The sequence below is a fragment of the Artibeus jamaicensis genome, unplaced genomic scaffold (assembly GCF_021234435.1).
Source record: "Artibeus jamaicensis isolate MK-2021 breed Jamaican fruit bat unplaced genomic scaffold, CSHL_Jam_final contig_497, whole genome shotgun sequence".
NCBI classification, from domain to species: Eukaryota; Metazoa; Chordata; class Mammalia; order Chiroptera; family Phyllostomidae; genus Artibeus; species Artibeus jamaicensis.
The window spans coordinates 3,630,848-3,655,626 of NW_026521863.1; the positions used below are offsets into that span (position 1 = coordinate 3,630,848).

At 44.4% G+C, this 24,779-nt stretch overlaps 2 protein-coding genes across 2 annotated transcripts in view; one reads left to right on the forward strand and one right to left on the reverse strand.

Annotated features, from left to right (window-relative positions):
* The window catches only part of PACRG (parkin coregulated), a 382,996-nt gene extending 371,490 nt beyond the window's left edge, over window positions 1–11,506 (reverse strand). Inside the window, exon 1 of the mRNA XM_053668777.1 lies at window positions 11,216–11,506. Within this exon, the coding sequence (XP_053524752.1) occupies window positions 11,216–11,368 (153 nt within the window). The 5' untranslated portion in view covers window positions 11,369–11,506. The remainder of the gene's footprint in view (window positions 1–11,215) is intronic.
* A 288-nt stretch (window positions 11,507–11,794) lies between these two features.
* Window positions 11,795–24,779, forward strand: part of PRKN (parkin RBR E3 ubiquitin protein ligase) — an 869,798-nt gene continuing 856,813 nt past the window's right edge. Inside the window, exon 1 of the mRNA XM_053668746.1 lies at window positions 11,795–11,949. Coding sequence (XP_053524721.1) covers window positions 11,925–11,949 — 25 coding nt within the window. The 5' untranslated portion in view covers window positions 11,795–11,924. The remainder of the gene's footprint in view (window positions 11,950–24,779) is intronic.

The following is a 24,779-nucleotide window of genomic DNA, read 5'->3' on the forward strand; positions in this document are numbered from 1 at the left end:
GAATTACCTTATACACGCTTGCAGGGTGTCCAACCCAACTGACAGTGGGCCGACACAAAATTCTAAATTTGTTTAAGACATTATGAGACTTTGTGTGATTACGTGTGGCAGTGTATTTAACATGTGGCCCAAGACAATATTTCTTTCATTGTAGCCCAGAGACGCCAAAAGTTGGGACACTCCCGTGAGAGTCAGTTCTTGGATCCCAAACACCAAACCTGAACGTCTCTCATCTGACTCTCTAAGGTCCTACCAAGTCAGCGGTCACCCTACATTGTGAAGCTCGGTGTGGCCCGCGGTCACTCTTCGATCAAAGATGCATCTGAACACCCCCTGTCCCCTCCCTCAAGGTGTAAGACACGTTGTTACGTCAATTCTTATTAAGGAAGCAGAGCAAAAATCAGTCTTCCTGAACCTTCTGCTTTAAAGCCCATTTTAAGGGCATTACACATGAACTACACACACTGAGAACACAAATGGATGTTTTCCAGAAAATAAAGTAATTGCAATGCTACCGACACAGGCAGGAAATCTAGTCCCTTGAGTCCCTATGAGTAAGGCTGTCACCTCTCGGCAGGTCATCTCAGAGCTCCGAATCCGGGCATTCAACAGGCCCCCTGCTTACCCTTAACGAGAAACAAATGAATGCATCTCGATGCAGTTCCCTCCATTGTTTTCAGTTCTCATTTGTAATTTTTCTTTGGATTTTCTCCTTACTGATCAAAATCACAAGAACCATAAACATTTCATAATATAAATAGATATCAGTTAGTTCTATTTTCTAAAGCTTCAAGCAATTAGATAACCTAGAAAAAATCCTGTTTAATGGACATTAAGTAGGAATGTAGAAAATACTGGGTTGGCCAAAATGTTCATTTTTTTTCATAGGATGGCTTTAATAGTGCTAAGTTGTCTTTAAGTTAATTTGAAACAATTTTGTTCGATTGTATTGTGACAGCTGTCATATCAGCGTGTGTTTAAAAAACAACTGAGCCAAATTGGTGAATTTTTGTGCAATCATTTTAATATTGAAGATGGAAGAGAATAAGCAACATTTTCTGCATATTGTGCTTTATTATTTCAAGAAAGGTAAAAAACACAACTGAAACACAAGAAAAGATTTGCGCAGTGTATGGAGAAGGTGCTGTGACTGATGGAACGTGTCAGAAGTGGTTTGTGAAGTTTTGTGCTGGAGATTTCTCAGCGGACGATGCTCCACGGTCGGGTGGACCAGTGGAAGTTGATAATAATCAAATCAAAATATTAGTTGAGAACAATCAACATCGTACCATGCAGGAGACAGCTGACATACTCAAAATATCCAAATCAATAAAGTTATTGGTGAAAATGAAAAGTGTGTCCTTTATCTTCCAGAAAGAAACATGGACTTTCTGGCCAACCCAATAAATAAGAAGAAATACCAAAACTCATCTGCCTATTTCAGGATTGCTTATGATGGACCTAACCCTTATCATTTGTGACTTACATTATTAAATAGTAACAATACCTTTATAATAATACTCTGTCATCTTCTGCAGATAAGACAGTTATCTTCAGTTAATAATTCAAAATAACTATAGACAAAATGTTTCAAGATTCTATAGGACAGTTCTAAAAAATAATCCTATTCTAGACCAATAACTAATAAATTCCAAGCAGCTAAAACTTTAGCGACCATAATACATAACCATTCCACAATGAATCTATTAAAGTATCATAATGAAAGCATGATTATAAAGCCCCAACCATGGGGAAAATAACTCCTCATAAATAACATCCATATCAAAATGGAAAGCAAAATTTTAATTGCATATCATTTTACTAACAAGAATAATAATCTGTAATAAAACAGGGCTCGTGGACAGGGACAACAGTGTGGTAATTGCTGGTGGAGGGGAGGTACAAGGGGACTAAATGGTAATGAAAAATGCAATAGATTACATATTTAGAAAGGTATTTAAAAAGAAAGGCATAAGGAGATCAACGGAGAGAAAATAACAGTTATGATTAAAACTGTGTTACATTGGTTAAAAACTCCTCTCAAATATCTCTGAATAGTATGTATAACACAGAAGAGTAACAGTGGGGAATAGAACATTCCTCTGTCATCTCTCTGTAAAAATTGACTAAATAGCTTTTTCAGATCTTCCCAATATACTGTCCCCAGTTCTGAGTCCCTAGTAAACACTGATTAATCCACGCGCAGAACAATTAAATCAGAATCCCAGATGAGAGCCCAGGAACAAGCCTGTTGAAGCCCCCCAGGTGACTGCGATTAGCGGCCCAAGAACCATGGCCTTGGCTGTTTCCATTTATAATATGTACCAGGAACAGGTTCCGGGGCTGCTGATCCTCTGAACTCGAGGCAGGTGAGAAGGGAGACGGCGGGAGGGGCCTGGGGTGCGCGAACCCCCCAGGCCTAGAGCCCTGGCCACCGGAGAGAGAGCAGGTGCTCACATAAGTCAAACCTTCACTAGAGTCTTCTGATTCTCAAAATTACTAACCCAACAATTCTACTTCAGAAATTGTGTCTCAAGGAGCTATGCCAAATCACAGAAAGCGAATTTATGCATCTCAATGATGTGTATTAAAGGAACAACTGAAAGCAACCTAGGTAAACAACTAAGGAAGTTACTTACTGCACATGTCTGGTCATCAGAGGATGGAATTTTACGAAGTCTTTTAAATGCTTATGAGAAATTGTAATGACATGCTAAATATCAGCGTGTTAGAAGGAATCCCTAAAATTTCATATAAAGTATTATAATTATACCCAACACAAACTAAATATGCAAAATGTATATGTACTTTACGGAGAGTACATATATACTTTGCATATATGTTCTATAGAAATACATACATTTAAAACTTTTTAAGTGTGTGTGTAATGGACAGAACTCACGCCCTAGTGCTTTTGGTCAAAGGAAGCAGTAAACAGAGACTCATGGCGAAGGAGCAGAAGGCCTGCCTAGTCTGTGTTGTCTGTCTCCGAGCCTCTGCCACCCTTCCCCTGGGTCGCCCTCACCTTTTCAACTTTGGCCAACATGCTTCTCTCTGGGAGCCGGGGTCAGGTTGCACCTGCCCCTGTAGGGACCAGCAGCCACCTCGCTTGTGCCAGAAAATGAACTGAGACCCAGCAGAGCTGAGATCGCCGCGGTGCACCCCCTCATGGGTCCACGTTCCTGCATCAAACTGGACCACTGAGAGCCCACGTACGGGTACCGCGTCGATTTTATCACAGGCAAAAATCCGATTCCTCAGGAAGACATTTGCTACTGCACTTCTCGTAAGTTATTAAAAGTGGCAGATACAGCATGTCCTGAGGACAGTCAGTCCTTGACGTGGTCCATGGGCTCTGGGTTAGAGACTTTTGTGAGACGGTGCAAGGATCCCCGTGTTGCCTTGGGCTCATTAATAAAAACGAGAGAAGCTCCTAGTGCATGTTTCTGGTCACAGAAACATCGCCAAACATCTAAATAAAGACCCCCTAACCCTGCTAACACGAAACTCGGAAATAAATGTGAGCTCTACACACATTTAAGAGGGATGAATAAAAACAAGAAAGACAGCACTTTTCCAACCTGCTGAGTCCAGTTCAGGGTCACAGGTGGCTGGACGACTCCTGTCCCCGGCCAGGTGGGACTGCCCCGAACGGTCGCCCTTCCAGCACCGGGTCACTCACACACGCTCCCACAGACTGGGCCAGAGGGGACGCCATTCATCTCACCTGCACATGTCTGGAGTGCGGGAGGAAGCCCGAGTCCCGTGCCCACACGGGAGAACTGCAAACTCCAGGGACTGCGCCCCCAACTGGAATCAATTTTCTGCTCATCAGCATTATAAGGAGCCCGTGTTGACCACGAGGGCGGTGAAGGAAATAATGCTAAGGGAGCACCTGCTGTATGTAAACCGGCACGTGATCGCTTTCTCCGAGAATCCAGTGCAGCGAAGTCTCAAATTCCCCGTGGAGACTGGTGATGGGCTGCTGCTTTTGTGACAATGAGGAGCGCATAATGCTCACCTTTCAACAGCCCATGCCCAGACACTTAGAAAGAAATGTGGAAATCAATCAATAAAAACACTGATCCTTAAGAATGACAAAAATCGACTCTCCTCTCCTTCAGCTCAGGCTTTCTATTTTACTTACATCTTATTTCATCGTTCTGCGATTGTTCGTTTTATTTCTGATCTCTGAAATTCATTTTCCAAGCCTTGTGAATGTGAAGCTATTAAAAATGCTTGGGAAATATATTATTACATAAATACATAAATAAAATGTTTGAGATTTTTTTCTCGCAAAAAATAAATTTTTCTTTTTATGTTTTAAAAGGAGAGGGATAAAGATCACCAAGAAGAAAACAGAAAGGAAACTGACAGAGTGGGAAACCACACTTGCGATGTACATATTTGAAAGATGCCTCCTATCACTTAGAATAGAATATGGAAAATTAAAAGTATCACACATGAGCCAAATCAAGCCAAGAAAAAACAGACAACAGTCTTGAAAAGACACTTCAAAAAGGAAGACGGTCAAATGGCCAGTAAATATATTAGAAAGTTTTAATGTTCATTAGTCACAGTGATAATAAATAATAAATCCACGGTGAGATAACATCGCACACCCACTAGGATTCCTAAGATGCAAAATAAAGAAAATATGCATTATTGGTGAGACTATAGAGCAAGTGGCTCTCTCATATGGAGCTGGCAGAGTTGAAATTTGAAAAATCAACTTGGAGACACATTTAATACAGGTACTAACAGCTAACTTGCGCACCCTCAGACCCAGAGATTCCCAGTATACATCCTTGGACGTCTGTACGTATGTTCTGCAAGGATGTACTGGAATTGTCCTAGCAGCAGTATTTGTAACAGTCCCAACCTAGAAATCACACAAAGAAATCCTTATCAATAGAGGGATGGATGAATTGTTATGTCCACAGATGAAAATGCTATGCAGTGATGAGCACGAAAGATCCATTATCATATGCAGCAATGGGAGCGAATCTCACAAAGACGGGGGTGGACCAGGAGCCAGACACAGAACAGCTGCGTATTTGAGGGCCCCGCGGACAGGGAAAGGCAGCGTGGGCAGTTTGGGCAGGGGTGGGAGGGGCCTGAGAGGGTGCACCAGGCGCTGGCCCACCCAGTGAGTTTGGGTTAATATTTATCGAGTGATATACACCCAACGTATGGGTTTTCTGTCCACATATTGTACGTCAACCAAAGTCTGTAAAACAGTATCCAGAGGAGACTAGTCTAAGCGAGAGAAATCTAGAAATAGAGGTTCCATTTCTTGCTCTGCTGTTTAATGTGTCCCCAAACCACCACAACAAAAAATTAAATTGTCTTAGGCTCATATGCCAAGTGCAAATAGGAGTCTGCCCTGCCCCCTCATAGGACGGTTGGAAAGCCACTTGGAACAGGGACGGCAAGTTCGATGACGCATGGAAGCGTACAGAAAGCTATTACATTAATATGCGTACAGCACTGGTAGGTGATTCAAAGCAAATAGAAAGATATTTGATATAATTTAGTTTAATTATATGTACAGAGTCATGTAATAACCCTTTGGCCAGTTGAATAAAAAAAAAAAGAATCCAAATTTTTACCTTACTTCCTAAACCAAAATGAATCAAGATGTAGCAAAGCTTTAAAATAAAAGTTGGAAATTATCAGCAGGCAAAGGGGAAGAAAGGCTAAATCTTTTCCCGTAATCTTAGCTGGAGAAAGCCTTTCTAAGCCAAACCAGTGCAGTGTTTTTCAATGAGCCTGTGCAACTTTTATAATAAGCCAATTAGAATGAAAATATAGTAGAAAACATTTGTAAATTAATCTAATTCCCATATCTTATATTTACATAACACCACTAGCATTTTCTTGAAGCTGCTTCCAAGAGGATCGTCTAATTATGATATAAACCACCATCATTCATTAATCCATTTGACTGAAAAAAAAATAGCACCTACTACGTGCCAGAAACTTTTCTGGAGCTGGAGATACAGCAGTGAGTAAACAGCACCAGTTCTCTGCCTTCGAGGAGCTTACTCTGCCTGGGAGAAGACGTGAGCTGCCCCACATGAGAGCTACGGGGTACAGTGTTCAGGAAAAAGATGCAAAATGGGAAGAAGATGGGTGGGACAGGGGTGGAGGGGTCACTAAGCGGGGGAAGTCTTCACTAAGAAGTTAGTTTCTGAACAGCAACGGAAGGATGAAGAGATAGTGACCCGTGGGGACGTTGCGTTCAGGCAGAGGGAACAGCCGGGCTAAGGTGCGGGGCAGCCACGCATCTGAACACAGGGAACTGCGGGAACCTACTGTGGGCAGGACAGGATGAGGGAGGGAGAAAGCGCTGAGGTTAAGGATGAAGAAGGCACGCGGCTGGTTGAGGGCCTCCTACCTAGAAGGGTAACCAACTTTTACTCTGAGTGAGACGGGGAGCTGCCCAAGGGTTAGAGGGGAGTAGTGTCCTGATCACGCTGGGCTCCTGGAGTGGAGGAGGGCGGTTAAAGAAAGAAACAAAATCCGAACTAGAGACAGAAAACAATCAGAGCAACAAGAAGGAGATGATGACACAGAAGGAAAGGGCAGAATTGCGGTCCTTCCTCCATCAGATATTTGAACGCACTGATGGGTGCTGGTTAGGATGATGGGAATGAGTGAGACGCAGGTGCTGCCCTCACCGGGAATGCCCGAGAGGAGCTACAGCATAAGCACAAGTCACTTCTACACAGCAGAAAACAGCCCCGGCTGATGCGGCCCAGTCGGTTGGGTATCATCCTGCAGACTGAAAGGTCAGGGGTTCGATTCCTGGTCAGGGCATGTGCCTGAGTTGCAGGTTCAATCCTCAGTCAGGGTAAGCGCAGAAGGTAACTGATCAATGTTTCTCTCCCTCTTCCCCCACTTCCCCTTTCTAAAATCAATTAAAAAGAAAACAATGAGCAGAGACCAGTGTCTGTCTTGGTTGACAAAGGGAGAGAGTGAAAGCAGCTGGCATTTCAGCCGCTCCGTGAAGGCGGGCGTTTTTTCTCCCTGTTCCTGACCGCTAGGTTCCAGCACCTACAACAGCAGGCGGCCCAGTGACCAGGACATATCTGTTACCTAATGACGGAGGAGATTCAGCGTGCAGATATGTAGAGAGAAGGGCCCTCAAGCAAAGGGAGCGGAGTGAGCAAGATCACCACTCTGAAGACTTACAGTTTAATTTGGCCAAAGCCAGCGATGAAGAGAGATGAAGTTAACACCATAGCATAGGGTTAGGTCCCAGCAGGCCCTGTGGAGGGACCAGGCCTGTTTTTTCTATAAGAATTGAAGGGACCCCAAAGCTTTCGGCAGTGATAAGAGAGCACTGTCCTGGAAAGATGCGTTTAACAGCAGTGGTGGGCGATTGAGGCGAGCAGGCATTCGGTGGATGGAGTCTAGCAACCTGTTCAGATGACACTGTAAAAACCTAGACACAAGGTGAGGTGGGCCTCCATCTGGTTGTTGTCACTGGTCATCCTGTGACAACAGGAAGTGCAGTGGCACTTCCACTGCAGTGAGTATTGGTGGATGTGTATTTCTTTGTACAGTAACTCCTTTCCTTGTCTTCTCCACTAGAAACATTCAGTATTGGTGGAGGACACATGTCACCACCCCCCAATTTCCCTCGTTGCCTTTATTACAGTAATAAAGCACCTAAGGCTTTTTAGCTGGACACAGGGCTAACAGTAAGAGAGACCGTATTTCTCAGCCTCCCCTACAAAGGCAAAGTTTTGGCAGTGGATGGGAGCAGAAGTGAGGGGTGCACCTTCTGGCACCCCTTCTAAGGAAGTGTCTTGCCCTCCACTTCTGCCTGTCTTCTTGCAGTGGCTCCTCCCCCTTTATCTCTGCTGCGTGACATAGGTGTTGGAGATTCTGCCCTTTTGGGACCACATACTCTTTCTTTAGCCTTTTCCTGGTGGAATGGAGGTGGTGGTCGGGAGTGGCTGCAAGAATTTATCTTTCACAGGTATTTGCAAAGAGAGAAAATGCAGGTCTATGAATAAATTCTATCCAGTGGGATGCGAGTGAAAATGTGGTACAGTGTCCTGGTCATGCCATTAGAGGAAGTTCTCTGCTTCCTCTTGCCTCCCTCCTGAGGGTAGGAACTTGACCCTGGTGGTGGTGAGCCCGCCTTGACCCAGGGTGTCATCCTACAGGGGGCTGAACAAGATTCCTGTGTCCCTGGACCTATGTGGTGTGGCAGCAGGACCTGCCCTCCCTGGACTGGGTACAGATTTCGACTTTTGTATGCGAGAGAAGCAGCTTCCACCTTAGTTAAGCTATTGTTATTTGTGAACAACAGCCAAATCAGTACCTTAAAATATAATTTATAAATATGGACTATCTACATACACCACTGTGTTTTGAATGAATATGATTGAAAGTATAAACGTTTCTAGGTAACTAAGCTAATAGTAAATATTTTCACCATTCTTTTGAGCATGAAACATCTATGGTCTATGGAAAAGGAAAACAGCAATATAAAGCTTTCCTTGCCATCGATTTCTCTATCATAACCTTTGACCCATGACCTAACTTGCTTCCTCAGAAGGCAGATGAGCGTGGCGAGCACCTGCTGTTGAGATGAAGCCAGTGCACAGGCAGCTACTGGTTTCCGATCCAGCCTGTACCACCCACAGACAAGGCCTTCAAAGGGGAAGTGGACTGTAAAATCTTCACATTCTAAATGTCATATCGCTCTTCTCAGGCAAACAGTACAACGATATGGATTTGAATATTATTATCTGATTGCACGGCTTCTATCATTGCTTGTTTGCATACAGACTGCAACAACAGTTTCAAGCAAGTCATGGGACCACTCACTATTGAAGAACATTTGATACTGGGATTTAAAGCCTTTATATCTACATTTACTATTACTTTATAAGTAAGTCTGCACTTCGTATATAAATTAGGACTTTAGGATTTCTGCTGGCACAGCCCGCCTGAACAAATCTGTTTACGATCGAGTTTGTGTGCTTATATTACTAAAGCACTTTCACAGCAACAGAACAGTCACACATACAACTCCTTGGGGTACCGTTCTGTCTGTCTTTTGTGTCTTTTCCAGTCACCACTGGATGGTGATGTATTTATTAGCAAGTGTTTGAAAGAGGGAACTGAAGGTGAGCCCTAACTCTAGAAAAATGTTTGGGGGGCTGGTTTTCAGAACAAGGGGTTGTAATGAAGAAAAGCTGGAGATCGGCATATTATTTTCTGAATAGAAATAAAACTTAAAAAAGAGGGATGTTTTGACTTTATAATGCCAAAAGTTCTACATTGTTGAAAACAGAACAGTGAAATATAATCACTGGTTATGAAAATGGTTTTATTTTCTATATCACTGAAGTTAGTTTATATAAACAGTATTGCCTACCTTTCTGTTATCAAGATTTTATCCTTGTTGTTGGTGGTGGTTTTCCTTGGAATATTAAGAACAGGGAGTTTGTTTTACTGATCCTAAATTTCCAGAACTGTGTTTAACAAGTTATTAGTCAAACTGTTTTTAAAAAGGTATTGATTGAATGACTAAATGAATGGCTGAATAATGTTTGCATCTATGAATTATGATTCCTACTGAATAAAGTGAAATATTTTGAAGATCCCAGTAGAAAAATAGGTATTACACAAATATATTTTCCTTAAAAATATGAAAATAAGATCACTTATCTCCAATAAGATGTTTTATAAAGAAGGCTTCATAATCTGGGTTTTTGGTTTTTTTTGAGTTTTGTAAGGATACTCCCTACATTTGGCAATACTGAAATATTTGATTTTCCAGAGCTGTGACTTTAGTATAAGGCCTTTAAAAAAAAGACATGATTATGAACATAGGTTTAGAGAAATAATCAGACCAATATATTTTACATCTGTGCAAAAATATAGATAGCACTGAAAAGTCAGTAAGATTATGATCATAAGAAAAAACAAATAATTCACTTGAACAGTTATATTATTTGGTATTGCTGATAAATAGTCATCTTGCCTCCCGTGACCACCTAGTCACGTGCAATACACACACAATGACTGAAGTTACGACCAGCGGAAGTTCTCATCTACTCAGAATAATTTTAACTATTGTAAATCACGTGCCAGTAACCAGAATATCATTTGTTACCAACATGGAAATGAAACCTAGGGTTCTAGAGGTAATCTGTTTCATTAATGTTTTCATTGAGAATGTGGTTTTGGAATAGGTATTAGTTTTGCAACATTTATGTAAAACAAATAATGTGACACTGGAAAGCAACACTATTCATTTAACATAATGAGTTACTATGTAGTAAGTCAGATCCTCTCAGAGAGTAAATTATACAAATTTGAAAGCTGTATTTATTATTTAACATCTCATTCTCAGACAGGTGCTTCACACTAGTAAAACTGAGTATAGCATATAAAATTTGAAGCTGTACAACAGATGGAAAGGCTTTTTAAAAACTTATCATGCAAGTAGTTAAAGCACTTATTCCTTTTTCCTCAACAGTATTGAAACTATTTTAACTACCATAAATAATAAAAATGAAATATGAATTGTATTAATAGCCAGAGGTATTTTAACTGAAGCTTAGATTTTAAAAAATCATCATTTAAAAGGTATGGTTGGAAATAGACATATTAAGTTGCCTTTTAGTATTCTAACAAGCTGATACCACTTAATAAGAAAGAGTTTTGTTACAGTAAAGAGTGTTGTTAGACTAAATGCTAGGATATTCTGATATTCCCCAGGTTGAGGGAATGATTTCTAATTGTAGGCTATTTAATGAGTTTATATTCCCAGTTGTATATAAGTACATGGCAAATTTGCAAAAGAGTTTATGGTCCCTAAGAACTGGCTACCTATAAGGCCTTCTGCCGAGTGGGGCTAGTTAAGGAATAACAAAGGGTGTCTTTTTCCTTCACGAATACCGTAAGTCTTAAGTCTTAGGCCTTAAGGGTAATTTTGGGTGGTCTAGAAACCATAAACTATTAGAAAAGTGCTTATAAATGCGCAGGGAGTATCACTGGCTCAAGATCCTCCCTAACAACCTAGCCTGGACCGCCACAAGTTGGGCACCGTCTGCTACTGGCCGAGTAATTGCCATTTTTGGCAAAGACCACCCAGGTCATGGCTCCATGCCAGGGCCGGCCAACCTGGGTAACCTTGTGTCCACTGATTTGCAGCGAGTGCATTCAAGTCAGCAAAATCACTTACGACTGAGTTTTTCATCATGGCTTTGACTGTGAAGCCCTCAGAAACCAGGGTGTGAGGCTGGTGCGCCGGGAGCGACTGTTGGGCCAGCAGCTTGGTCCTCTTCTTCGGCATCTTTTCAGGGCATTTGGGTAGGGTCTTTTTTTCTGCCACCATCTTCCTAGAAAATGTCTTGTTCTCACAAAACGTGTAGTACAAGAATCAGTAGGTTTTACGGATGTGAGGAGGTCGGGGAAAAAATGTCAAAAGGCGCGTTAAAGGTAGACATGCAACCGCTCGTCGTGCCCAGGTTGATCCAGATGTTGGGCAGCTCCTAGGTGACGGGGTTTGAGGGGAGGGGCGGGGCGGGAAGCAGGCGGGATCAAGGCTGGAGCTACAACGCGCTTCCACAGGTGAGCTTCTCGGTTGCTAAGCGACACGTCAACAGTGCGTGGGTGAATGGCCCCACCCCCGGTGACGTATGTTTCCTGGGCCTTAACCCGGAAGAGCGGCGGGCGGCTGGCGGGGTGAAACTTTGCGCTAAAACTACGACTCCCAGAAGGCCGCGGGCTGCTCACATTCTGCGCGTGCGTACTCCGACAGCCTGGAGCGGAGGAAGGGAGTCTTGGTCGATTTAACCCCCGAAAACACGCCCCTGGTGAGAGGCGCTGGCTGGCGCCTGTGATCGCGGTGGCCCCCTTCATGTCCAGCAGTCTTCACCTGCCCAGTGACCATGATCGGTACGTGGTGCCTGTCAGGTACAGCCTCTCTGCGCCGCCCTGCGCCCTGCTGTGGCGCCACGCCAGTCCGCGGGACACGGGGACTCCACAGTGCCTCCTCCCCCCACCCGGGGTGCCAACTGTCAGTGACAGCGAGGCCATGTCCCCGCCGCCGGCCTCCCGGTGCCCGCTGTGCTGCGGGAGAGTGTGTGTTGCTATAAGCTCCCGCCCCACTCCTGGTTTGACAGGCTGCCCGCTGTGACAAGGTGGCGAAGGAACCTGGTTTGCACTTGTGCGCCCCCAAGGTGAAGCCCCGCCCCGCGGTCCTGCCCCCAGCGCGCTGCCCTCCAGACTTGGGGGCTCCGTGCCGAGGTCCCCTGGGCTGCTGTCTCCCAGCTTAGACCAGACAGACAACGTAGTGTATACCCAGTGTCTGGGGCTCTTTAAGGGAGTCCGTAGCCGAGTGTTAAACTCTAATGGAAGGAACCTGGTGATGGTAGTGGGGAGCCTAAGAAATTCCTGCAGGTGGATTTAAACTTCTTGCTCCCTGAAATTTTTCCTATTAAATCTCTCATTGGCGGTCAGACGTAAAAGAATAATAAAGAGCAAATAATACAAGGATTAAAACTTTTTGCATAAAGAATGAACGTAACGTATTCATTATGAAAAGTTATTAAGCAGAACGACCTAGGTGCATTATTGTGAATAAAGCTTTGGAAGTGGCTGTTAGAATTGTTTATAAACACTGTACAACAAAGTTCCTCTATTCAAGGATCGTTAAGCCGACAGTTATTTTAGGAAAATTAGTGGAAATGCATAGTGTGATTAGAAAACGTTGCCTCCCACTGCTCACATGGTTTATGGGGGGGGTTGAGGAGTCTATTACCACAGAGGCTTGCTCTAGAATATGTATCGGTTTGGTGAGTTTATTTGGGAATTATTCCCAATGAGCACCATTTACAAAACACTTTGGATGACATCAAGTGCATTTGGAGTCGGATGTAGTCAATCCGTAAAGATGAGAGGTGGATTGTTAAAATGTGAAAGTTTGCATGCAGTGATAAGCTCTTGTCTTTTCTGTATTAAATGGATGTTGAAGAGTAAAACCGTCGGCCAGGCCTGGGGAGACTCACACCGTTGGCTGGAGCGGTTTGAGCCGTGGGAAAACTTGCGGCTGCGGTCCAGTTTTTCTTCAGTTTCTAGCGTGGCGTGACTTTTGAAAGTTACCAAATCAAGAAAAATGTACACATTTTTTAAAACTTTTGAGTTTTTAGGTGAGAATTGCATAAGAACCACCTGTAAACACTAATCTGAACTGAATCAGAAAACCAAGTAGAAAAAAATTTCAAAATAAATACTGTCAGATAAGGTATACTTATTTCGAAGATGCTTGTGCCAATGTTATTTTAATTCTACTTAATCTAGTGTGTGAATATTTTTTAAAGAAGCAAGTTCATGATAAAGCTATGTAAAGATAGTGATTTAAGATGTAAAAATCATCACTTAATTCTAAATTAATAGCTAATAAATGATTATACAAGTAACTATTAGGACGCAATATGTTTAGGCAGTTTAATTGTTTTTATTTGGGATTGAGGAACACAAGAAGGAAGAGTGTGATCTTTGGATTTGGTGATTAGACAGTGATCCCTAACTGGTAATGACATGGGAATGTAGGGTGGATTTCAATAAGTGTATATTACAAAATAGGTGATTAAATCCGCGGCCCAACCATGGGTTTAAGTGCCTTTCAAATAACAATCTTGTGGACAATGTGCAACAAATTACTTTACATAACTAGTTGCATTGCCTGCATCTATCAGTAGATGCATTTGAACAGACATTTTCACTGCCATTTGGGGCTTGGTTGCCTCGGGTAGGGAGGGGTAAAGCAGTGGAGATTGGAGGCCTTGCAGGGAAGGTGTGGAGGGCGGGGCTTCCTGTTAATGTGACTAAACTTTGGAGCAGGCAAACTTTGGAAACTAAACTTTGGAACGGCATTCCAGTTTATACCCAGTGATAAGCTGGCGATTGAGTGTGCACAGCTATATAGCTGGGGGTTGTTTCTCTCTGTGTAAAGATGTGTGTCCTCGGAGCTCGCCATTGCACGTCTCTGCCCTCTTGCGTCACTACAGCCTCTTTAATGTGGACCGCACTCTTCCGCTTCCTTTAAATCTTGGCTCACTTTTGAGGAAAACCAGGACATGGGTTTCTTGGTACAACAGGAATAAATTATTACCTCTCTACCAACACAGTTATCTTCCCTTTCCTTTCTTAAAACCCAGATTTCCCTCCTGGCACAGAGACCGTTTCAAAATTGCTTACATTTTCACTGGGATAATTTAATGACTGATGTGTTAAATGCCCCGACCTAGACAGCTACAGAAGTGGAATTTAATTGAAGTCAATGAAAAATTATGACTTTGTGAGAAGTATGGGGAAGGACTTTAAGATAATGTAAGCAGGATGGGGAAACCTTAAGAAAATTCAACTTAGGAAAATATAATTTTTGGCACCTCTTTTTTCGTATTTGACCTGCTTTACCCTTTACTCCGCTTTACCCTTGTTTGTATCGTTTGTTCACTTACTGCTTTCAGTTTCATACCCCACATGTGAGTGAAATCATACAGTTCTTGGCTTTCAGCGATTGACTCATTTTAAATGCTCAGCATGAGATTCTCCAGGTCCCTCTGTGTTGTCACAAGTGGCAGCATTTCGTCTTTTCGGCCGAGTAGTACGCACGTGCGATGTCTTCTTCATCCAGTCCCCTGTCGAAGGACACTTCGGTGTCTCCGTGTCTTGGCCTCTGTGGATAATGCTGAAATGGACATAGGGGTGCATGTGTCTTTGCCAATGAGTGTTTTCAAAATTTTCCTACAGTAGGTGCTCAGGGGAGGGATTGTGGGTCATGGGGTAACTCTATTGTGGATGTTTGGGGGCCCTGCATACTGTTCCCCACAGTGGCGGTGCCAGTTTGCATTCCACCAGCAGAGAATGAGGGTCCCTGTTTCTCCACAGCCTCTCCCACACTTGCTATTACCTGTCTTGTTGATGGCAGCCATTCCAGCAGGTGTGAGGTGGTATCTCACTGTAGTTTTGATTTGCATTTCCTTGATAGTTAGTGAAGCTGAGTATCTGTTGACCATTTGTATGTCTTCTTGGGAGAAGTGTCTGTTCAGGTCCTCTGCTCACTTTTTACCTGGATGGTTTATTTTTTTTGTTTTTTAGTTATATGAGTTCTTTATGTATTTTGAATATTAATTCCTTATTGGAGGTATCGTTTGCAAATATCTTCCCCCTTTTGGTTGGTTGACATCTTTATGAAAAATATGTTTCAGCCTTTTTTTAAGTTGGCAAGCCTTTGTGTTTAAAATTGAGTTTTAATAGTGATGTTTGTGCTGTCTGCTAAGTGTCCTGACAAACTGGGTTGAGGTGTTTGAGTGGTATCAGATATTAAAGCACGTAACCATATGTGCAACACCATTGCTAGGACTGGAAGTCAAATTCAATGTCTTATTCTTTAAAAAGATTTTTGATTTAAAGTTATATAGTAACGAGAACATAGTCCCTTCTGTCCCTTTTTTAGCTTAACGTCTCTTAGAAAACTAACACACATGTATTGCATGGTAATCCCTGCCTAATCTTTTATTTATGGATGCACATAAATTACTCAAATGCTTTTCAATAAATGAGCCTCAGTAAGTTTACAGACAAGTGCTATCATCAGAATGTTTGTGACTATATCACTTTATTTGCATATGTTAGCATATATATACAGTAAAAATAATAAGGTAGGTTTTTTAGACAAGGCAAAGTGTTTGTCGATTTTGAATTCTGCAAAGTATTGGTAGTTCCAAATTGTTCTAAAGTTAAGCATACTATCTTACACTCATATCTATCACAAAAAGGCCCAAAGAGCTGCCCCTCTGGGCTGAAAGACACCCCCTGGAGCACTTACTGGGTGTCTTCTCTCTCCTGTACCCCCGCTTCCCATGCCCAGGGCTAGCACCTGTGAGCAGTACCCAGGCTGCGCAGTGGTCAGGGGCGGCCCTGCCTCTCCGACAGTATTTGTAAGACTGCTCACTTCCCCTGTGTCCTATGAAATATTTTTATGTTTGCCTTCTGAGAGATGAAAACCAGTGTATTTTAATTAGTAAGATGAATGTATGAAGGAAAAACTTCTCACTTCTCATATAACAGTGCATTTGTTATTTTCACAAGAGCAGATCCAATAATTATGCACCTACTGTGTGCCCTGTACTGCTCCAGGCGCCGGGATACATGAGTAAAAAATCAGAAAAAAATGCCCTGCCATCAGGATTGGGCAGTCCGACTTTACTATTGGCCCACAGGCCTACACATTTGTTTTAAGGCTTGAATGCGGTGAATGTTAAACTCTCAGAACTGGTATTTCCCATTGAATGAGCTGTGCACTCTGCCCGCCCTGTCGTTCCTCTGCCTTTGGAGGGAGGACGACCCATGTCCCAGCACCGGCACAGGGCTCTGAAGCTTCTCTTTACGATGAGGTGGGATTGTGTCACAAAAGAACTTCTACTACATTTTAGCATAGAAGATTTTGCATAACTATGTACATTTCTTTGAGTCCAAAAGCTCTAAAATAATGACTTTATGACCTTTTAGATTTTGGAGCTATTTCTAAAGGCTATTTTTGAAGTCTGTATTTTTTTTTTTTGAAACTCATAGCTTCATTGCCTGAAAATGAAACAATGAAAGTACTTTGTACTAAGGTACGCAAATCCATTTCCACCTCCAAAGCTTCTTTGAAGAATGTGAAGAGAAAAAAAATTCTCCTTAGTTCAAAATGCTTCATATTCATGAAAGCAGTTTCAATGCAGAATACTTTATTCTGTTAGCTTTTAGTTCTTTGATCATTGAAAATTGTTTCTTACCTGCTGTCTTTTCAGCCTTTAATGGGGGCCCAGTGCTTATTCAGTGTTTCTGTTTTAATTTGCATTTAATGAGCCCATTTTAAATGTTTCTGTATAGTAATCTGAATGGCTTCTCTCTTAAGTTTTGTGATATTAGAGAAAGGGATTTATGTGGAGTTGGCTGACCTTGGCTGCAGCTGGCCTTCCCAGCCGACGTACTTCACCCTGTAGGAGAGAGTCCTGGTCCAGAGGAACTTCGCCAGAACCATGGTTTCCCCGGCACAGTGGGTCCTAATTACCCGGGACTCCCACCAGGTTATTCAGATATCTGCTCTCACCAAATCAGACACATTCTTCCTGGGCTTAATAGCTATTCAGTTCACAGCCCTGATTTTGGTGTCATTTCTTTTCCAGGCACTGGATCCGGAGGCCCCGGCATTGGGGGGGGGGGGGGGGGGGGGGGCTGTTCATTGCCTGTGGAGAAGGAATGGGGACACTATGGTACAGAGAAATACTTGACAATGTTCAAAAGTTATTCACCCAAAGTCCTCCCATCCCTGAAGAGTTTGTGGTTTGGTTGGACACGTAAGACACGTGTTTGGGGGAAGGATGCTACTGGCCCCCCAAGAGGAGCAGAGTAATGAGAAAGAAATGTGTCTGCGTGAGCACACGTGTCTGTCTGCGTGAGCACACATGTACACCTCACGCCGTGGCTTTCCTGTCTCTCTCCCTTTGCTCCTGCCACTCCCCGAGCGTGGACTGCCTTTCCTCTCTGTGGTGAAACCCAGAAACCACTGCTCACCCTTCCAGATCCCTTTCAAGTGACACCAACTTCACATGAAGTTTTCCTTAAGATCTCCACCTGTGTATCGCCTCTCACGCATTTCTCAATCCGAAGCAATTAGCTCCTCCTTTAGCATCAACCAAGAAATTAGCAACTGCTATTTGCTAGGTCCTTGCTGGTGGTAGGAAAGTGTACAGAAAAATAAAGGCTTGCAATCCTAAGTAGTAGGCACCAGAATGAAACTTGGCCAGGAAAGCGTAGGAGAGGGTAGAAGGAGCCCAGGCAAGCCATTTCCAGACAAGCCATCTGAGTCATCCTGAAGGACAGGTAGGAAAGGACTGTGAAGGCAGCATTCTGAACTGGGGGCTGAGGCTGAGGGGCGAGGGAAGCACAGGGTGGGGAGGGCACGTGGTGGGGCGGAGGCCGGAGGAGGAGGCTGGCCCCAGGCTAGGCCCTGGTGTGTGAGCAATGTCAGGAGGGTGGGTTTTACTTGATATCGGGAGGAGTCGTTGAACCATTGTATCTGGAAGAGCTTCGTGAACGGACGGTGTTTGGAAAGATGTCTGTGGCCAGAGGGAAGGCTGTAGCGCGGTGCCCGTAGTGCGGAGAGGCCAAGGTGACCGTGAACGACTTCTGTGTTCAAGATGGTCCATGAATGACTCTCAAGTTCAAGGTGGTCCTCTACTTAGAATGACAGGGTAGTTGTGGGGTAGGAGATGGCTTTTCTCAGGGTGAGGACCTGGATTTGATGTGTCCTTAACTCCTCCCCGATCAAAGGCTGTATTTCCAAAAAAATGTTCTTATTTCTGTAGAATGTGCTGCATTGTCTTTTATTGACAGGTCTGCTTTTTTCATGCTGCCGATCCTTTAAATTCATTTCTTTTCCAGAGATAAGCTGTGTGTGGCGTGGCACACTGATGAGTGACATGTGACGCTTGGGTCCTGGTTATAGTTTCTTGTCTAGATGGAGAGGACGGTGTTGCTGCGGTTAGAGCTGCTGGGTGGCCCCGAACAGTGCAGGGTGGGGCTCCTCTTTCTTTCACTTTTGAGCAATTGTGTATATATGTACATGTGTGTGTATGTATGTATGCATTGGTGTGTGTGTGAGAGAGAGAGATCAATTCGTTGTCCCACTCATTCATGCTCACTGGTCGATTCCCCCACATGCCCTGACCAAGGATCGAACCCACAACCCTGGAGCGTGGGGGCAACACTCCAACCCCCTGAGCTACCCTGCCGGGGCGATTTCCCCTTTGATATCTGCATAACTTGTATGTATGGCCATGTATTGAGAGCATGCTGGAACAAATGCTTGTATTTTTAAGAGTATTGATGGGTTTTTGATGATTTCTCCAGTACACTGGGAAGACTTGGTTACGGCAGGGTCCCTAATATGGGAAGGGGCCAAATTGCTTTATACAACACATAGAGCTTCACCATCCTTCAAACCCCACCCCACCCTCATCAAATCTGAAAAACAATTGCTGATTAGGGCACTAATCAGTATTGGTGTCCCAATTGGGGTATTTTGTTATTAGTTTATAGAACTGATGAACGTACCAGCTATTCCTTTTCATTAAGTGGTTTTGGAGTCTCAGTGCGTAAAGAAGATGACCTGACGGAGCCCTTTGAAAATACGCAGTGATTTCTTAAGCTTCATGTTCAGAGTAGATCCACCTTCCAGAACCTGGAAGGATAGGAACGAGCCATCTCCACCTCTGGGCTGCCGGTAACATGGAGACGTAGACGGAGAGTGTGTGCTACTTGTTTCCGGGGTGAGCCTTTGTTTGCCGCACACTGCCGCTCTCCCTTTTTTCCTCCTTTTTTTCTTCCCACATTCCTCGATTTTCTCAAAAGCTGGAATCGAGGCCCTGGCTGGTGTAGCTCAGTGGATTGAGCGCAGGCCTGTGACCCAGACAATCGCAGTTTGATTCCCAGTCAGGGCACATGCCTGGGTTGCAGGCAGGTTCCCTGCAGGCCAGTTCCCAGCAGGGGATGCATGAAAGGCAACCATACATTGATATTTCTCTCCCTCTCTCTTTCTCTTCCCCTCTAAAAAAGATAAATAAATAAAATCTTTAAAAAAAAAAAGCTGGAATCGAGCATTTCATTGTTCAGCTTGCGGGAGAGGCTGGTGTCTGTCTGACGGATGCAAGGTGAGCTCTCTCTTTGCCTGCCACTGGGGTTCCCACCAGGCTCGCCTGTTGGTTGGGAGGTATTTCCGAGGGTCTGCACCCACCTGGGACCCGGCAGCCCCTCCCTCTGCAGGGGGCCCCGGTCCTACCTGCTGCTTCCAGAGGACTCTGGTGCTGTTCACAGCTCCTTTTTCCTCCAGCCAGAGCTCTGGCAAGTGATGGACTTTGGGCCACAGGAGAGGGGACGGTTAGGTTTACTGCCTGCAGAAAGAAAGATTAAGAATAATAAGCCATGCTCTGGGTCCCCTCTGTACCCTCGAACTCTGACTCAGGTCCTTTGTGGCTCCCTGGCATGTCCTCTGGGAGTGAGAGGTGTTGATTGAAACAACTGAGGCAGCGGTGGGTGGGCGGCTGTGTGCTGGGGCTGCGGAGCCCAAACAAACATCAAATGCACCAGTCAGTTGGCAACTGCTGTCTGGGGAATTAGATGATCATGTGATATGTCTAAATGAAGATGCCTGAATTCCTGGTGTCGGGTAGGAATCGCATGGGTTTTACTGTGCAGTCAAGTTAAACATAATGATATGATCCAGGTCGTGGAGATGTGATACTCGCCTCCACATTTGTGCCTTTAGGAAGTGGTGAACTATGAACCGTGAGAGTTAAGGAGGTTCTTTTTTAATCACCGTCCTCTCTAGAGTTCTCTCCTCACTGTTCGTTTTGTGTGTGTGTGTGGCACGCGCAGTTTCTCTCGCTGCATGAAAGTTTCTATCAAACGTGTTGATCTTTCCCCATCAGCTCAGTGCCTGGGACTTCAGACTGGGTCTCCATGCTCGTCTCCATGCCCTGACGAGCAGTGTGCACTGAGAGGCACTTGGAACTCTCTTTGGAGGGAGGGCACGCTCTCCGGTCATTTGTGTTTGGGGCTCAGCATCTAAGGAACATCTCTACTGGGTCTACTCATGGTCGTCAGAATTCTTTGTGTTCAAACTTATCGAAAAACTCCTTGTGGCTTCTGCAGCCAACTTAATTATTGTAAAATAATTCACATGCAATGTATGCTGGTAAAGTTAAAGAAGGGGTGGTGATGTCATGTGAGGTTAAGGTTCTGGAGGTGACATGATTTTTTTTGCCCTCAAGTAGTGACAACAGGGTGATTAACACTAATGACTTGAGACTGATAAATATGTATGAATTCTTCAGTACTTAAGAACTTGTTTTTAAAAAGTATAAACACAAGAGTTTAGTTACCGTAACTGAAAACTAGCCTACCCCCACATTTTTATCTGTGAGTCGTAGGACTTTTTTATTCATTGTAGTTTTCCGTGTTGTTCAGACCTTTGACATTAAGTATCTGATGTTTTAGAAATATGGAAATACAATGTTATAAGCACGGTCTTGAGAGCAGGACAGATACATCACCATTGTAATGTATGTAGAACTGACTATACTTTTGTGATAAATTATGCCACATAAATGACTGGTGGTAGCATCGAGTAATTTCATGTTTTGGCAGTAAAAACGGTGTTTCCTGGAAAACAAACATCATTGTAATTGTGCTACCTTTTTTGGGCGGTATTATACACTGTTGAGGCATGGCTCAGTGACAGCGTTAGTTTCCCGCTGCTGCTGTAACAAGTTACCACAAGTTTGGTGGCTCAAGACAACCCAACATGCATTTCTTCAGTTCTGGAGGCCACACGTCTTAAGAGCTGTAAGGGGCTGAAGTCAAGGTGTTAGCAGGACTGGTTCCTTCCAGCATCTCTGGCAGAGAAGCCTGCTGCCTTCTGAGGCTGCTGCCTGTCCGTCCCCTGGCCACGGCACTCCAGACTCTGCTTCTGCGGCCACACAGCGTCTCCCTCACTGTAATCGCACGACCCTCTGCTCCCTCTTCTAAGAACGTGTGGGTCCACATTTAGGGCCACCAGGATGATGTCCCCATCGCAAGGGTCTTCATTTAGTCGCATCTGCAACAGTCTCTTTTGCCACAGGTCCACAGGCTCAGGGAGGAGGACACTGACGTCTCCTGGAGGTCCTAGTCAGCCCGCCCCAGTTGCCGTCAAGGCTGTCCCCCCCTTTGGAAGCTGGTGGTGGTGTCCTATTGTGAACTAAGGATGAAGGGCATCGCACTGGCAGGAAGGCTGCTTGATCTCGCCTTTCCCGAGGCCACCTACAGGCGGTGCGGAGCACTACACAGGAGGGGTTGAGTGTGTTTGGGGGGCGGATTAGTGGCTAAGCCTGGCCAAGGACATAACTCGCCTTTCAAGGTAGTTGTCCCAGGTGGCGCAGGAGCATGTGGCTGCACTCCAGGACTGGATGGTGAGTCACAGCTGGGTCATTTGCTGTGCCAGCTTGCTCATTTGTACCCTGTAGAGCAGGGGAAGCTTTGTCATGCTTTTGACAGGAAATATGACTTCACGCCACAACACACGATCAGCCAAAGCGGGAGCAAATCACCACCTTACGTGCATTTTGATTTCTGATTTGCCAGTTCACTGTAAGCGTTAGACATAATGCTCCCGAAGAAGAGTTTAACCTTGTCTTGCCCTTCATAAATAATAACTAATCCGGCTTGGTGGAAAAGTACAGTTAGATGTTTTAAATAAATTCTAGTAAAGTTATAGAGGACAAAAAAAGAGCAAAATTGTGTGGCTTCATTGACTTCAGTTTTTTTTTTTTTAAAGATGTCAGTATAGAATTTGGTTTCATACAGCAGTTTTCACTGAAATACTTGGAAACCATTTCATGACATATTATTAGTACAGTTGGGAAAAACTAAGGGAAATATGGAATACATTTTTAAATACATGCATAATTTGATTTGTAAGAAAAGGAAAAGTCCCTTTTTTTATTGGAAAAAGGAAAGAAAATAAATGCTACATCCAGCAAATATCTGTTGAGAGAGGCATTCGCAGAACTCATGACTGGCGCGTGTCTGCGTATCTAGACGAGGAAGTCAGTGCAGGGAAGACGCTGTGGACATCAGCAAAATAATGACCAGCAAGAGGGAAGCTGGGACGGACGCTTCCTTTCAGGGGTCTCGTGGGTGAACCACAGGGCATGGAGAGCAATGCTGAGGGATCAGGGTGACGGGGGGCGGGGGCACCCTGGCCGGTGTCTGTGCCGGGCTGCAGCCTTCTGGGTTTGCTTTGTGATGAGGAACCTGCTCAGTTTTTAATGCCAGGAAAAGGCAGGGTCAGATCTATTTTTAGAGAGAACTTCGGCTGCAGGGCCAGTGGCGTCTCACGCACTGAGTTTGGCTGACACAGGGTTTACGACAACATTAATCTGATCCGCACTGATTGAGTGAAGGGCAGCGGGTCAGCAACAAGTGGACGCTCCATGTTGAACTGTAGGGCCCGTTCAGGCTGAGGAGGAAGCAGGCTGTAATGCCCATAGTGGCCAGTGGCAGGTGAACGTGACTTGGCGAATCAGGGCTCCTCTAAGACAGTAAAAAGTGGCAGTGCCGTGGCTGAAAGTGACACAGGAGTTCAAGTAAAAAAATGAATAAAATCGGCAGTAGCTCAATTCAGCAATGTTGAGTCTAATGCACTGCTTCCTACGTAGGACCTTGAAGCTCTTTGGACAAACCCACTGTGTGATAGAATCAGATAAACTAATCCTGGGAACGGTCTGTGTACATCAGATTATTGTGACAGGTTGGTTTTCCATGTTTCAAGACCTAATCTCATTCCATTTTAACGTTGTGTGTTTAGCGACCCACAACCCTCTTCACAGAGGAAGCATGCTCATATAATAATTGTTGAATTCATGACAGACCGAGTCGGGGGACAGGAGGCCATGGTCTTCCCGCTTGTTTTGTCGTCTCCACTCTCCCTTCCTGCGTCTGGGCTGGGGCTGATATTTGCCATGGGGGTGGCACCGCGGTGCACTCACCGGTGTGGCCCCCACGCCCGGCCTCATCCCAGTGAGTGTCAAGATGGGCAAAGATTGAGCCAGATTCTACGGCAGTCTGCAGTTGCTCTGTGCACGATGCTCAGGGTGGGACTCGGGCCGAAGCTGCCTCCGTTCCACCTTTAGCTTTTCTCTCTGCACCGCACGTGTTTCTGCCCCGGTGCGGTCTGCCTTTCCTTGTTTCCCTAACGCAGCTTTTCTCCATGGAGGACTCTCAGTAGAAACATATGCTCAAACTTCAAAGTAATTACAATATCACTAAAAGCTTCATAATCACATTACTGAAACAAAATGCTAGAAAAATTGACTTTCCTTGATCCAATCATTTCAATTTAATTTTTGACTGATGCATGATGGATTGGAGAGACCTGGCGGCCAAAGTCAGGGCAGGGCGTGTGTACGATGCCGAAAGCCTTGAGCAGGAACCTTAGAGGCAATGTGATTAGGGCCGGGGTTGCTCTGAGGGCTGTTTAAACTGGAAGAACGGATCTGCGTTCCTGCTCTTAGTGTATGACGGGCTCTGACGCCATCCGTCCAGTCCTTTCTCTGGAGCGTTCACGCACCCCCGCCTCAACCCTGCTGGATGACAGAGCAGTCCCAGCACTAAAAGCACCAAAGTCAGATGTTTCCCATAAGTGTTCTAAAGGTGTTCTTTCACGTGGTTTTAAAGTGAGGTTTAAGCTTCAACACGGTTTTGAGATTGTGAGTGGTTCTGAGGCTGTTGCAAGCATAACCCCAGCGGTGCCTTGCGGCCGGCCTTTCTTCTGCCTGCACGCAGTGCCGGGAATGCCACAGTGCCAGGAGGGCGCCGAGCGTCCTGGTAAACACACCTGCCATTTCCTGGAGCTCTCGGGGTGGACACCCGGTCATTCCGCAGACCCAGGCTTATCATTTACTTCTGCCTTTCATGAGTCATGGAGATGAGTGACTATGAAATTTTGGCCTGAAGCAATGTGAATTCTCCTAATTTTTAGTGCAGTTTGCTATAATCACATACATTACAAAGCAGTGAATCTAGAACGTTTACCGATAGCATTTGATACTCAGCTAGAAGCCTCGAAATAGTTTAATGTTGGCTTTTGTAATTCTACTCCCAAAGTGTTATTTCTTCCTCGTAATTTTTTATTTACTCCTAACAGTGAGTAA